The sequence below is a fragment of the Apostichopus japonicus genome, chromosome 9 (assembly GCF_037975245.1).
Source record: "Apostichopus japonicus isolate 1M-3 chromosome 9, ASM3797524v1, whole genome shotgun sequence".
In the NCBI taxonomy this organism is placed as follows: Eukaryota; Metazoa; Echinodermata; class Holothuroidea; order Aspidochirotida; family Stichopodidae; genus Apostichopus; species Apostichopus japonicus.
In genome coordinates, this window is record NC_092569.1 from 3,118,572 (window position 1) to 3,135,553 (window position 16,982).

The 16,982-nt window shown below is 36.5% G+C and overlaps 1 protein-coding gene across 1 annotated transcript in view; it reads right to left on the reverse strand.

Annotated features, from left to right (window-relative positions):
- Positions 1-8,093: 8,093 nt before the first annotated feature.
- The window catches only part of LOC139973495 (laminin subunit alpha-2-like), a 149,907-nt gene continuing 141,018 nt past the window's right edge, over positions 8,094-16,982 (reverse strand). Inside the window, exons 56-61 of the mRNA XM_071980226.1 lie at positions 16,255-16,444; positions 15,458-15,616; positions 14,054-14,210; positions 13,497-13,627; positions 11,761-11,977; positions 8,094-10,342 (exon numbers count right to left, since the gene is read on the reverse strand). Coding sequence (XP_071836327.1) covers positions 10,206-10,342; positions 11,761-11,977; positions 13,497-13,627; positions 14,054-14,210; positions 15,458-15,616; positions 16,255-16,444 — 991 coding nt within the window. The 3' untranslated portion in view covers positions 8,094-10,205. The remainder of the gene's footprint in view (positions 10,343-11,760; positions 11,978-13,496; positions 13,628-14,053; positions 14,211-15,457; positions 15,617-16,254; positions 16,445-16,982) is intronic.

Consider the following 16,982-nt stretch of genomic DNA (forward strand, 5'->3'; position numbering starts at 1 on the left):
AATCGGACAAAATCATAAGGGTATAGCCTTATGAAATTGACCATTTTGGGCCAAAAGAGAAAGTTCTCAAATCTCTCCCAAAATACATAGAAGGGACTCTCAGCACCCAGTAGGCGCTTCTGTCGGGTCAAAAGTGGCATCCGATTAAGTTTGAGTCATTTAAATACGATATGAAATGACGTCGAGATATGGTTATTAAATTTCATTTTTCCACCAAAATATAAGTGTTTATACTATTCTTGTCACCTGGAAAGGAATCCAAATGACGCCACACACCACAGGAACAATTTTGGGAAGAATTAAAAAATTCGCGATTTTGGCCAAAATCGGACAAAATCATAAGGGTATAGCCTTATGAAATTGGCCATTTTGGGCCAAAAATGAAAGTTCTCAAATCTCTCCCAGAATACATAGAAGGGACTCCCAGCACCCAGCAGGCGCTTCTGTCGGGTCAAAAGTGGCATTCGGCAAAGTTTTTGTCATTTAAATTTTTTATTAATTTTATTAATATAATATTTATTAATATAAATTTTATTAAATTTCATTTTTCCACCAAAATATAAGTGTTTATACTATTCTTGTCACCTGGAAAGGAATCCAAAGGACGCCACACACCACAGGTACAATTTGGGGAAGAATTAAAAAATTCGCGATTTTGGCCAAAATCGGACAAAATCATAAGGGTATAGCCTTATGAAATTGGCCATTTTGGGCCAAAAATGAAAGTTCTCAAATATCTCCCAGAATACATAGAAGGGACTCTCAGCACCCAGTAGGCGCTTCTGTCGGGTCAAAAGTGGCATCCGATTAAGTTTGAGTCATTTAAATACGATATGAAATGACGTCGAGATATGGTTATTAAATTTCATTTTTCCACCAAAATATAAGTGTTTATACTATTCTTGTCACCTGGAAAGGAATCCAAATGACGCCACACACCACAGGAACAATTTTGGGAAGAATTAAAAAATTCGCGATTTTGGCCAAAATCGGACAAAATCATAAGGGTATAGCCTTATGAAATTGGCCATTTTGGGCCAAAAATGAAAGTTCTCAAATCTCTCCCAGAATACATAGAAGGGACTCCCAGCACCCAGCAGGCGCTTCTGTCGGGTCAAAAGTGGCATTCGGCAAAGTTTTTGTCATTTAAATTTTTTATTAATTTTATTAATATAATATTTATTAATATAAATTTTATTAAATTTCATTTTTCCACCAAAATATAAGTGTTTATACTATTCTTGTCACCTGGAAAGGAATCCAAAGGACGCCACACACCACAGGTACAATTTGGGGAAGAATTAATAAAGTCACGATTTTGGCCAAAATCGGACAAAATCATAAGGGTATAGCCTTATGAAATTGGCCATTTTGGGCCAAAAATGAAAGTTCTCAAATATCTCCCAGAATACATAGAAGGGACTCTCAGCACCCAGTAGGCGCTTCTGTCGGGTCAAAAGTGGCATCCGATTAAGTTTGAGTCATTTAAATACGATATGAAATGACGTCGAGATATGGTTATTAAATTTCATTTTTCCACCAAAATATAAGTGTTTATACTATTCTTGTCACCTGGAAAGGAATCCAAAGGACGCCACACACCACAGGAACAATTTTGGGAAGAATTAAAAAATTCGCGATTTTGGCCAAAATCGGACAAAATCATAAGGGTATAGCCTTATGAAATTAACCATTTTGGGCCAAAAGAGAAAGTTCTCAAATCTCTCCCAAAATACATAGAAGGGACTCTCAGCACCCAGTAGGCGCTTCTGTCGGGTCAAAAGTGGCATCCGATTAAGTTTGAGTCATTTAAATACGATATGAAATGACGTCGAGATATGGTTATTAAATTTCATTCTTCCACCAAAATATAAGTGTTTATACTATTCTTGTCACCTGGAAAGGAATCCAAAGGACGCCACACACCACAGGTACAATTTTGGGAAGAATTAAAAAATTCGCGATTTGGCCAAAATCGGACAAAATCATAAGGGTATAGCCTTATAGCCTTATGAAATTGGCCATTTTGGGCCAAAAATGAAAGTTCTCAAATCTCTCCCAGAATACGTAGAAGGGACTCCCAGCACCCAGTAGGCGCTTCTGTCGGGTCAAAAGTGGCATTCGGCGAAGTTTTTGTCATTTAAATTTTTTATTAATTTTATTAATATAATATTTATTAATATAAATTTTATTAAATTTCATTTTTCCACCAAAATATAAGTGTTTGTACTATTCTTGTCACCTGGAAAGGAATCCAAAGGACGCCACACACCACAGGTACAATTTGGGGAAGAATTAATAAAGTCACGATTTTGGCCAAAATCGGACAAAATCATAAGGGTATAGCCTTATGAAATTGGCCATTTTGGGCCAAAAATGAAAGTTCTCAAATATCTCCCAGAATACATAGAAGGGACTCTCAGCACCCAGTAGGCGCTTCTGTCGGGTCAAAAGTGGCATCCGATTAAGTTTGAGTCATTTAAATACGATATGAAATGACGTCGAGATATGGTTATTAAATTTCATTTTTCCACCAAAATATAAGTGTTTATACTATTCTTGTCACCTGGAAAGGAATCCAAAGGACGCCACACACCACAGGAACAATTTTGGGAAGAATTAAAAAATTCGCGATTTTGGCCAAAATCGGACAAAATCATAAGGGTATAGCCTTATGAAATTGGCCATTTTGGGCCAAAAATGAAAGTTCTCAAATCTCTCCCAGAATACGTAGAAGGGACTCCCAGCACCCAGTAGGCGCTTCTGTCGGGTCAAAAGTGGCATTCGGCGAAGTTTTTGTCATTTAAATTTTTTATTAATTTTATTAATATAATATTTATTAATATAAATTTTATTAAATTTCATTTTTCCACCAAAATATAAGTGTTTGTACTATTCTTGTCACCTGGAAAGGAATCCAAAGGACGCCACACACCACAGGTACAATTTGGGGAAGAATTAATAAAGTCACGATTTTGGCCAAAATCGGACAAAATCATAAGGGTATAGCCTTATGAAATTGGCCATTTTGGGCCAAAAATGAAAGTTCTCAAATATCTCCCAGAATACATAGAAGGGACTCTCAGCACCCAGTAGGCGCTTCTGTCGGGTCAAAAGTGGCATCCGATTAAGTTTGAGTCATTTAAATACGATATGAAATGACGTCGAGATATGGTTATTAAATTTCATTTTTCCATCAAAATATAAGTGTTTATACTATTCTTGTCACCTGGAAAGGAATCCAAAGGACGCCACACACCACAGGAACAATTTTGGGAAGAATTAAAAAATTCACGATTTTGGCCAAAATCGGACAAAATCATAAGGGTATAGCCTTATGAAATTGGCCATTTTGGGCCAAAAATGAAAGTTCTCAAATCTCTCCCAGAATACGTAGAAGGGACTCCCAGCACCCAGTAGGCGCTTCTGTCGGGTCAAAAGTGGCATTCGGCGAAGTTTTTGTCATTTAAATTTTTTATTAATTTTATTAATATAATATTTATTAATATAAATTTTATTAAATTTCATTTTTCCACCAAAATATAAGTGTTTATACTATTCTTGTCACCTGGAAAGGAATCCAAAGGACGCCACACACCACAGGTACAATTTGGGGAAGAATTAATAAAGTCACGATTTTGGCCAAAATCGGACAAAATCATAAGGGTATAGCCTTATGAAATTGGCCATTTTGGGCCAAAAATGAAAGTTCTCAAATATCTCCCAGAATACATAGAAGGGACTCTCAGCACCCAGTAGGCGCTTCTGTCGGGTCAAAAGTGGCATCCGATTAAGTTTGAGTCATTTAAATACGATATGAAATGACGTCGAGATATGGTTATTAAATTTCATTTTTCCACCAAAATATAAGTGTTTATACTATTCTTGTCACCTGGAAAGGAATCCAAAGGACGCCACACACCACAGGTACAATTTGGGGAAGATTTAATAAAGTCACGATTTTGGCCAAAATCGGACAAAATCATAAGGGTATAGCCTTATGAAATTGGCCATTTTGGGCCAAAAATGAAAGTTCTCAAATATCTCCCAGAATACATAGAAGGGACTCTCAGCACCCAGTAGGCGCTTCTGTCGGGTCAAAAGTGGCATCCGATTAAGTTTGAGTCATTTAAATACGATATGAAATGACGTCGAGATATGGTTATTAAATTTCATTTTTCCACCAAAATATAAGTGTTTATACTATTCTTGTCACCTGGAAAGGAATCCAAAGGACGCCACACACCACAGGTACAATTTGGGGAAGAATTAATTAAGTCACGATTTTGGCCAAAATCGGACAAAATCATAAGGGTATAGCCTTATGAAATTGGCCATTTTGGGCCAAAAATGAAAGTTCTCAAATATCTCCCAGAATACATAGAAGGGACTCTCAGCACCCAGTAGGCGCTTCTGTCGGGTCAAAAGTGGCATCCGATTAAGTTTGAGTCATTTAAATACGATATGAAATGACGTCGAGATATGGTTATTAAATTTCATTTTTCCACCAAAATATAAGTGTTTATACTATTCTTGTCACCTGGAAAGGAATCCAAAGGACGCCACACACCACAGGAACAATTTTGGGAAGAATTAAAAAATTCGCGATTTTGGCCAAAATCGGACAAAATCATAAGGGTATAGCCTTATGAAATTGGCCATTTTGGGCCAAAAATGAAAGTTCTCAAATCTCTCCCAGAATACATAGAAGGGACTCCCAGCACCCAGTAGGCGCTTCTGTCGGGTCAAAAGTGGCATTCGGCAAAGTTTTTGTCATTTAAATTTTTTATTAATTTTATTAATATAATATTTATTAATATAAATTTTATTAAATTTCATTTTTCCACCAAAATATAAGTGTTTATACTATTCTTGTCACCTGGAAAGGAATCCAAAGGACGCCACACACCACAGGTACAATTTGGGGAAGATTTAATAAAGTCACGATTTTGGCCAAAATCGGACAAAATCATAAGGGTATAGCCTTATGAAATTGACCATTTTGGGCCAAAAGAGAAAGTTCTCAAATCTCTCCCAAAATACATAGAAGGGACTCTCAGCACCCAGTAGGCGCTTCTGTCGGGTCAAAAGTGGCATCCGATTAAGTTTGAGTCATTTAAATACGATATGAAATGACGTCGAGATATGGTTATTAAATTTCATTTTTCCACCAAAATATAAGTGTTTATACTATTCTTGTCACCTGGAAAGGAATCCAAAGGACGCCACACACCACAGGAACAATTTTGGGAAGAATTAAAAAATTCGCGATTTTGGCCAAAATCGGACAAAATCATAAGGGTATAGCCTTATGAAATTGGCCATTTTTGGCCAAAAATGAAAGTTCTCAAATCTCTCCCAGAATACATAGAAGGGACTCCCAGCACCCAGTAGGCGCTTCTGTCGGGTCAAAAGTGGCATTCGGCAAAGTTTTTGTCATTTAAATTTTTTATTAATTTTATTAATATAATATTTATTAATATAAATTTTATTAAATTTCATTTTTCCACCAAAATATACTATTTTGTACTATTCTTGTCACCTGGAAAGGAATCCAAAGGACGCCACACACCACAGGTACAATTTGGGGAAGAATTAATAAAGTCACGATTTTGGCCAAAATCGGACAAAATCATAAGGGTATAGCCTTATGAAATTGGCCATTTTGGGCCAAAAATGAAAGTTCTCAAATATCTCCCAGAATACATAGAAGGGACTCTCAGCACCCAGTAGGCGCTTCTGTCGGGTCAAAAGTGGCATCCGATTAAGTTTGAGTCATTTAAATACGATATGAAATGACGTCGAGATATGGTTATTAAATTTCATTTTTCCACCAAAATATAAGTGTTTATACTATTCTTGTCACCTGGAAAGGAATCCAAAGGACGCCACACACCACAGGAACAATTTTGGGAAGAATTAAAAAATTCGCGATTTTGGCCAAAATCGGACAAAATCATAAGGGTATAGCCTTATGAAATTGACCATTTTGGGCCAAAAGAGAAAGTTCTCAAATCTCTCCCAAAATACATAGAAGGGACTCTCAGCACCCAGTAGGCGCTTCTGTCGGGTCAAAAGTGGCATCCGATTAAGTTTGAGTCATTTAAATACGATATGAAATGACGTCGAGATATGGTTATTAAATTTCATTTTTCCACCAAAATATAAGTGTTTATACTATTCTTGTCACCTGGAAAGGAATCCAAATGACGCCACACACCACAGGAACAATTTTGGGAAGAATTAAAAAATTCGCGATTTTGGCCAAAATCGGACAAAATCATAAGGGTATAGCCTTATGAAATTGGCCATTTTGGGCCAAAAATGAAAGTTCTCAAATCTCTCCCAGAATACATAGAAGGGACTCCCAGCACCCAGCAGGCGCTTCTGTCGGGTCAAAAGTGGCATTCGGCAAAGTTTTTGTCATTTAAATTTTTTATTAATTTTATTAATATAATATTTATTAATATAAATTTTATTAAATTTCATTTTTCCACCAAAATATAAGTGTTTATACTATTCTTGTCACCTGGAAAGGAATCCAAAGGACGCCACACACCACAGGTACAATTTGGGGAAGAATTAATAAAGTCACGATTTTGGCCAAAATCGGACAAAATCATAAGGGTATAGCCTTATGAAATTGGCCATTTTGGGCCAAAAATGAAAGTTCTCAAATATCTCCCAGAATACATAGAAGGGACTCTCAGCACCCAGTAGGCGCTTCTGTCGGGTCAAAAGTGGCATCCGATTAAGTTTGAGTCATTTAAATACGATATGAAATGACGTCGAGATATGGTTATTAAATTTCATTTTTCCACCAAAATATAAGTGTTTATACTATTCTTGTCACCTGGAAAGGAATCCAAAGGACGCCACACACCACAGGAACAATTTTGGGAAGAATTAAAAAATTCGCGATTTTGGCCAAAATCGGACAAAATCATAAGGGTATAGCCTTATGAAATTAACCATTTTGGGCCAAAAGAGAAAGTTCTCAAATCTCTCCCAAAATACATAGAAGGGACTCTCAGCACCCAGTAGGCGCTTCTGTCGGGTCAAAAGTGGCATCCGATTAAGTTTGAGTCATTTAAATACGATATGAAATGACGTCGAGATATGGTTATTAAATTTCATTCTTCCACCAAAATATAAGTGTTTATACTATTCTTGTCACCTGGAAAGGAATCCAAAGGACGCCACACACCACAGGTACAATTTTGGGAAGAATTAAAAAATTCGCGATTTGGCCAAAATCGGACAAAATCATAAGGGTATAGCCTTATGATATAAGTTTTTAGACCAAAATATAAGTTTTTAAAAATCATTTTTTCACTAAAATATGACTTTTTATTTTGCTCAGATCACCTGGAAAAGAAACCAAAAGGGCGCCACACACCGCAGGTACAATTTTGGGAAGAATAAAAAAAGGTCGTGATTTTGGCCAAAATCGAACAAAATCATAAGGGTTAGGCAAATTTTGATGCACTGATTCGATTCCTGGGGCTCATAGGAGTATTCTACAAATTCCTGTCAGGATGATATAACAGACTACTCGCACCCCAGTACACACTTCAGTCGCTTTAGACATTTAAATTTGATATGAAATAGCGTCAACAAAAGGTTATTTAATTTCATTTTTTCAACCAAAATATGAGTGTTTTTACTACTCTTATCACCTTAAAAGGAATCAAAATGGTGCGGCAAACTGCTGGTACAATGTTGGGAAGAATTAAAAAAGTTGTGATTACGGCCAAAATTTGCAAAAATCATAAGGGTTAGGCAAATTTCGATGCACTTAATCCATTCCTGGGGCTCATTGGAGTATTCTCTTTCAGTTAAAATGTGAATGCTATGGAATTTTAAGCCTCTAAATATTAAAAGGTATTTCTTATTTTGTTATAAAACTGCACATTTTTGCACAGATTATGAGATGAGAATTGACTTCCAGGTAATCAGAAGGGCACCACCGATCCCTCACATGATTTGCCCCTTCCTCCTCTTCTTTCTCCCCACCACCCACCTCCCCCCTCACAAAGAATAAATCAGCACAAGAAGTTTTAACACAAAAAATCAGACAGAGATTCATGAACTTGACAAGATTCAAAAGGAATTGCATCTATAATCCACTTATTGCATAATTATTAATTATGTAATTCACGCATATAATACAAAACAAAGACTTTTACAGTTATGATGTCATGATGATTTCCCGGTCCATACAATTCTAAAATTTTAAATTGCCAAAATGTAAAAACCATGTCTATACACGAGGGATGATACTAAAATATAGTTTTACCTAACAAGAATGGACCAAACAGAAACACATTTTTGAAAATTTTCATCATATAAAACGAATCAAACGCAAGTGAAGATAATCCTCCATATGTGCTAAATGAATACTTTTACAATAAAATAGGGAATCACTCTATGTTTTCTTTCTATCACTGAACATTTCATGCCACTAAAATAAAAGAATTATTATTAGTCTAATATCAGCTATTTCATTAAATCTTTAAATTCTATGCAAGTTAACTCTCCGAAATTTCAGTTGTCATTACAGATGCAAAAGAGAAATGTGAAAAGTTAAGGTTTTTACATAAATAAAAATATTATTTCAAATTTTTGTGAATTTTATTCTAAGTGTATTTTTATTTTCTAACTTGCAAGAAGCAAGTTATATCTGCTTATGGCTTTCAATCTATTTATATCTCTAATTGTGTGTATGATTCATTAATAACTTGAACGAATATGTTAAGAACCGGGTGAGAAAGAATATTTGAAATAAAAAAAAATAAAAAAACAGGGTCTCTCTTTAATGATGTTATAATAAATAAATAAATACGAGCAAAAGAGAACTAGTAGAAGCAGATTATTAATGACATCACATAAATTATCACAAGGTTTCAGACAAGTAGCTGCCTAGGTGATAAACATACTATACGGCATCAAAAGTGCCATGGATTAGGCACAAGCTTGCAAACAGAGGTTCATTGTTTTACTTTGAACGTAACAGGAAATTTTTTAACCTCAGTACGTCGTCTTCAGTGTAAATGCCAAAGATTGTATCTGAAGTCAATTTGTAAGAGAATTATTTACATTTTTTCTTTTCTTTTTCAAAACTAACGGGTCAAAAATATACTACAATACAAGACTACAGATATAAACCACTTACTGTAAAGAGATCGCTTTAAAGTTATTTTGTACAAGTACTTTATAATTTTTCAGACAACCCAAAATTGCATACTTAAATAAGATTACATAATATTCCCTAAAGTCACACACTTGATAATGGCAAGAAGACGTGCTAGGAACACAATGTTTTGATAAACGTTTGAATAATGGTATTCGTGTTATGAAAAAACAATATGAACAGAAATAGAAAAACAGGTACCCAACTTTAATAGACTTCTCTCAGCATATTTTTGATAATATTTCTTTACCATATTTGCCTTCTAAGTTTCATCGAGAAACTATGCACTTAATTTTAAGAAACCTTCCACATTGGGCAATAACATATAATTATGGAATTTGTTGTAGTGATCTGTTGGTTTAAGCCAACATGTTGCAGAAATTTGTCTGTCTGTGAATAAAACTATTTGTATCAAATGGCCTGATGACCTCCTCGGATATTAATTTGCCCGAAATGATACCTGATTCTATGCATAGTCACTTGGCATACCCCAGTTTTGGTAAAATAAAGCCCAGAGCCTGAAAAATTCAACAAATTCAGAGTTGAAAAGGCACACAATGCTTGTGTCCTGTCCAATATAATGGTGGCATAGATGTAGAAGGGGTTTGCAGGGATGAGCCTGGGGTAAGAAAAAAATCACGGAACTTTGCAAAAATTGGGGTATAGGCTCCAGTTTGTTAATGCTACAGTGTGTTAGGATAATACTTTTTGTCCCCGAGGTAGAAAAGAAATCACAGATATTCCACGAATTCGCGGAAGAAGCTCAGGTAGGTTTGTGTGTGTGGGGGGTGGCTATGGGGCTGGGAAAGATGAAGGCCCTAGGTACAGAATTACAGACCGAGTTTGCTCTCACTGTCTTATTAAACTGAAGAGAAATCGTTGCAGCATAAAAAGTGAAATTGATTTCGTTGACAATGAAAGAAAGTAGGTAAATTTTTAAATAGAAATTTAAAGCAACACATGAAAAAACATCAGCTTCCCTCGAAGGTTTACGTAACAGCAAGATGTAAGACTAGACGTATGGACACTTATCCGGAACTGCTCCTTGGATATCTTCAGCGAGAGCAAACTCCTTCCGGGAACCGTTGAAGACAAAATTTCTGAGGCATCCATGATAGGGAGGAGCCCATTCGTCGAGTAGAAATCCGTCTGAAATAGTTTTACAGAGAGAAGGAGAAATATTTTTGTTATTGAGCACTGGGATGAATACATTTTATTGATGCATCTCATAAACCAAAAAAGCATGACATTTTGTTGGAAACAGAGAATTTCAAACTTGTTCATATGAAGATGTTTTTCTTTCTTGATCCAACCTCTTGCAATATATTAAACAGCCAATCACTTATTAAATTTGTGCCTAAAACAAATGACTACCCATTTCACTTCTGAATTATTACTAGGAAATACACCTATGCACCACTCACGCCGAGCGACTTCCTACCATCAGCTAAGCGACCACAAATGTAGGAAGAACCCTGAAGGGCTTATGGATTACAACTTACAATCTTTTTAATGTTTAGAAAGTCAGTTCAGATGGGAAAGCCATAGATGGCTATTGGATGAAAAACCCACCTTACTATGACCAAGGCCACTAGAGTATCAAATCCCGAACCTCTCGATTGCTAAGCCTCATTGCTTCAAGTGCCACCCCATGTGCAGACACATGTAACACACAATACAATACAATAACACACAGATTTAGTCAGTAACCTCACAATATGCAAAAAGGCAATATAGGAAAGGCTTGATTCAGCGGTTAAAGTGTCCGCCTCATAATCCTTAGTTTCCAGGATCAACAGTCCGCCAGGAGCCAGATTCTCTTGACCTATTAAAAAAATCCCTACAGTGCAGTGGAGTCTTCCGTGGGTTTGGTATTTCTGGTTTGTTAACTTAGGGAAAGGGGTTTGTTTCTGTACTTCACTTGGTTTCGAAACAACTTTGTTCGTCATGGCTGCACTGCAGTGATGTCAAATGGGGTGCCTTTGCCTACCTCAGTACTTGAGAAAGTGGTCAGATGCTGGGACATATGCTCTCTTACGCTGGCGGAATGGGAACGAATTCACACCCCTACCTTGTTATCCTCTGAACACTTATCGAAAAGCAAAGGCTTGAAATGAGCCGGTGTTCATCCATGATGTAACATGGGTAGGGTTTGATCTAAGCTACTGTAAGGCTTCCTGATCCTTTGATCTCTGAAATAACTTAACTAATACCACCCATACGTATGTCAGTGGCCACAATGTGTCACACCTTCTTATATTCACTTCTGATTGCTAACATTAATGTGTATAATACACCATCTTGATTGCAGTGAGTGAGAAACGTCCCAATGCCACCTAAATGATGCCACCTTCATACCAACTTCATTCTGCCTGTCATTCCCATGCAATCGTGTAAAGTTATTGTAGCATTAAAAAAAGGGTTAGTTCAAGGGTATTTCATTTTTAATACTATCATCTTTTTTATTGGGGAGGGGGCTGTTTTTTTTCCTTTCTTGTCCCTTTGTTCAGTTCAATGTAAATATCGAAAACAACTTCTATAAATGATTGTTACTACCATGTACTTACCAGAGATTCCACCAGCAAATAGTAAATAGCGCCCTCCTGCACTGCCGGGCATACGATGCGTTGCTATGGTGTTATTGCCGTCCACTTCTAACTCAAGCTTACCCAGGGTGATTTTGACAATGATGCTGTGCCATTCGTTGTCACACAGCGATAAGACGGGCGGGTTGTTAAAAGTCACCAGGAAGGTTTCCTCACCGTTCGAACTTCGTAAGTTGATCTGAAATTTCAGGTAAAACAATCTTACTGAAATGAATTTTCAGGACAAATGTGTTAAGCGATGGAAGATCGGTTTACCCGAGAGACAATTCCTGATTCAATTCCTTGATTTACAATAACGAAACGGTCTTTTCTTCATTTGGGATGATTAAATGTAACATAAGGTAACCATGGGGCATCTGTCATTTATTTATTTTTTCTCCAGAAAAGGAATAATCCCAAATTTTGTATTTTTAGCTTGCAACAAAAAATACATGTGTAGTGACATAACACCATGATTTATCAAGTGAAAATACTCAAATTTTTTTGGGTGGGATGGGGGGTGGAAATACAGAATACCTTTGTTATTTTACGATACTGAAGTAGACATCAGAACTAGGCCTTCATTAGCAATTTTGAGAGTGAATTCTGATTCGATGTTCGTAATTTCAGCTGCTCTGAGAAGTCTACATTTCATCGCTAAATAAATATTTCACTTTATATTCACTATTTGTTATTTCTCTTGAAAATCCATTGTATCTCTTTCAATTGTCACACAAAGATCTATGTTGATAAAACAGAACAAACCAAGACAGTTTAAAGCACTTATATGCTATCAACGACTGACAGACTGCAAGTTAATGATCTAAAAACCTGGAGATAAATCCTTCAAAGTAAGCCAGGAAACTAGACAGAGCTTACGTCATCACAACATTCAAGGCCATCAGACACGAGTGGACCACTGACATGCATGACAGTGGAAATTTAATTGTGGTTCCGTTGACCAAAATAAATCTGACTTAACAACAACATTATTTATAAAGGATATATAAATATATAGTTATGAATAAAATAACCAAACCCACTAATGACACCGTCATAATTTTGTTTCCATGGAAACTGATGCTGCTGACACCAGTCGTTAAGATATGCGACTACAATAAGTGTCATCTGTATTGCTGCTCAATCTGTTTAAATATTTACCAACATCAGACTAATAAAATGGGATTTACATCCATACCATTGTTATTATATCTTATGTGATAGACTTTATCAAACAACGCAGAAAATGATAATTTAATTAACAACATTTCAAGATTAAAACTTATTGACCGTGGGTGACATTTTTCCTGTTTCGATGATGACACGTAAACAAGGTTGTCTACTGAGAGCAACACAATTTTAAGCTAAAAAATGCTAAAAAAATTTGCAAAATTTTAGAAGCTCAGCAGCACTGCAACCACAATCTCCCTTTGGCAAATAAAATTGATCATAAATTAAACTCAAGTACTACTGACCTTCTGATGTTACCTCTCTTATCTTTAATATCAACATACACAGGAGTATTAATCAACAGCTGTGCCCTGAGCAGAAGAGGATCAGTTCTTCTGGACAGGCATCTCTGTCACTTAAGTTCAAGCATCAATTATTAGTTTTCTCTCTGTAATTCATAACTTTCAAAAGCTATTAGGCTATAATATTAATTCTGTCAATCAACATGTGCCTTTTGATGACAGAAAGAAATTTTCTTCTCTACTCACCGCTAAATTTTTCAACTCTAAGATTATGTACGCACTGCCCTCGTTGACCAGTCCAAACAACACGCCATCTTTTGACGAGGTTTTGAATTCCAGTTCGATACTCATGTCACGCTGGAGTTGCAAGTTGGACTCTGAAAGGAAAAACACTTTTTTTAAATTAAACACAGATATTTGTATTCATCAATTTACTACATGAATTAAGACCAGGGTAAACTAATATTAGTTAAATTCCTGAAGAAAATGACATTTTTCAATCTTAAATGACTCTGGAATACAACACTTCAAATCAGCATAGAGAACAGCATAAATGAAGGACGACCATAGGCAGAAACAACATTAAGTTCAGTGCAGGTTGCATAACAACATCATTTATGACAGCTAATAGGAAATATGAAATCCTATGTAAACATGCATGCCTTTCATAGTTACACATTAAATATGCAATGTGTTATTCTGTCTGCCAGAATCACAATGAGCTATTTAATACAAAGAACACACATGTTCCTGTTCCTATTCCTGAACAAAAGTTGCGAATTTATCAACAGGCTTCAACTAACCTTGTATAATGTAACCGTCTCCCGGGAAGAAAGCTCCAGGCTCGGTATCCGTGTAGCAGAGGGATGTTCCCTTTGTCTCCATGGCAACATCTGGTAGGTCTATTATCTTATTGTTGAGTTCCAACTTTCGGATGCAACCACTAAAGGAGCCGATCTCCTACAGAGCAAAACACGAACGAGAAATGAAACCTCACGATCGAGGATGGTAGCACGACATTTAAGAAAATATTCATTATTAATTAGCGGGTTATGAGTAGTTGGCAAATTGAGACATCGTTCATAAATGTATAGATTTATGTAGTTTATTTTAAACGCTGATTCAACAAGACTCTTTCTTCTCGTTGCACAGCAATAGTTAGTTGTAGCACAAAGTGTCGTTTTCAGATTGTAGAAAAAGCAGATCAAAGGATTCAACATTGGATGACTTTTTCAAAAGCTACTTTTTGAGTTCACTCGCAAAATTTGACAAACCTAATCTAGCATCAATTTCCCACAGCACGATCGAAATTTGATAAAACTGTTCATAGATTTTTCATCCTTGAGCAGACGATTCCATTCCATATAGTCTGAACGTTTCATCGCTCGGATGCATTTCCATATATCAGCAAGGGATCACACTAGAAATACAAACTTGATGATATCGAGACATTATCTTATTCTCTTCGCACTTAAAAAAAAATCTCGACCAGTCCAGCTAAATGGACTAATTCGTTTATTAAGTGGACTTTAGTTAGTGTCTAGAGGTATGGAAGATTTACTTAAGTCAGCTCAGAGATTTGCTTTATGGAAAAGTCACATAATGTAAAGATGGACTCTAGCCACAAAAAGACAACTTAGGTTCATTTGTGGCACTGATTGTCCGTTTATCAGCTACGGTCCCATGAACAACGAGACTGTAACACCACATGATAACAATCATGGCTGGTTTGGTGATTTGATTGTTTTATCGAAAACCATGCATTTCACCCAGGATCTTAGAAATGCCTTAAAATGAGGCAAATAGACCCATGGAAATCACATGATCATGTGATTCGAATTCGAATTATGCTAATAATAATGTTAATAATGATAATAATAAAATAGTAATATATAGCGCGTTCATCAGCAACACTGCTCGAAGTGCTTTACAGGAATTGAAACAATTAATATACAGGAAACATTTAAAATACAGGAAACATTCAAAAGCAAATAGTAGAAAAATATCGCTTAAAAGGTATACACCATAAAACCTATAATAGGACAGAAAAATACATTAAAGCTATGGTGATACAAATATAATATGTTTTCAGCGATGGTTTAAAACTGGCAAGGCTTGCGCAGGTACGTATTGAATTCGGCTTTTAGAGATTTATTTTCTTATTCTCTCTCTCTCTCGCAATCTCTCACTCCTCTACTTCCTCGTACCTCTCCAATCTGCTTGGTCTGAAAGTCTTTGGGTAGTCCGCCGACATACAATGGGGAAGCCACGTTCAATCGACTGGCACTGCCGATGGTTCTGACCCTGCGTTTGCCCTGACCATCCACCTGTATAGTTCCTGTCTTCCTGTTTCGGGTTAAATGGATCTAGAATCGGACAAAATATTTGTGAAAAAAAAAGGAATAAATTTGTTATATATCTGTCATACATCTGAAGGGCAGATTCTTGAAGTATTGAGGGTGATGTTATTGGCAGGTCTGGTTAACAGACTCTGTTTGTGAAAAACATTTTGCTGGAGTTAATTAAAGGGTGTGAAGATTGCGCAAAAAGAAACGTCTAATGCCGGTAATATGACGTAGTTTCGAATGAGGTGTAACATAAGTGTTAGACACCACCATTAATCCCAGAAAATACACACACAGCTTGCTACCGTCGGTCATTAGACACTAGTGTACAGTCAGCACATACAGCTGTGGTCACTACCCACAGCACAGTGAACAAATGATACAGCGATGGACATCCCAGGTCCAGCTAAAGATAACAAGGTATCACGTTTCATTACTGTCTGCATTTTGTAGCGACACAAACAAAACATCAGTTGCAAGCAACGGAAAGTTAACTTTGGCCGCACACGGTTTGGGGCGAGTCTTCGATGCCTTTAATACCTGCACGGCATATAAACAGTAAATATCGCAGATATACGAAACCACTCCACGATGAAACGTAATTGATTTAAGAGGGAATGGACAAAAATGAGCCACCTATATATAATATATAAACTCACCACATGCCAGTAGCCATCATCAATTGCATAGTCTGTTAGGATTGTAGCAGAACCGGTACCAATGTTGAAGATGAAGAGAACGAAGCCTTTCATTAACATAAGCGCACAGTAATTTCTTTCTAACCTGTCCGCCATGTAGAATATCGTTCCGTATTCCTTAACTGTCCTCAACTCAACAGACATTGTGAACCTGTAATGAAAACAAACACATCATGCATAATATATATTTGCAATTTGCTGAGCCCTTCCATACTACTACTGGAATACACTTCTTTTTTCTTGGGCTTTAAAGTAGCTACTTTTATAAAAAATTTAATAACTGAGAGAGATAAAAATTTCTTTTATAAACTGCTTCTCTGCTACAATAAAACAAAAAGTGTAGGTAAACATGTTTACAAAATCTAGAGAGCACGACATCCTAAAAACATCATCTTCTTCAAAGGCCAACTGTTAGTGTATCGGATTGCCTGTGAAGATCAGCAGCGGAGCTAGGGGTATTGGTCAGGGGGGCAAGAATGGTCTGTAGGGGCACTTTCGACACTATCTAAGCGGAGCGCCACAATAGGTTGGCGCGGAGCGTACAGAAATTTTTTGAGTAAAGATACTCCCTAGATCGCCGGAAATGACCCTTTCCGGGCCTTGCTAATTTGCAGATAAACGAAGAATAAATAGGTGTCATCCCAAGTTTGTAAGAAAATTACACCAACAAAATGTGACAAATGTCAATA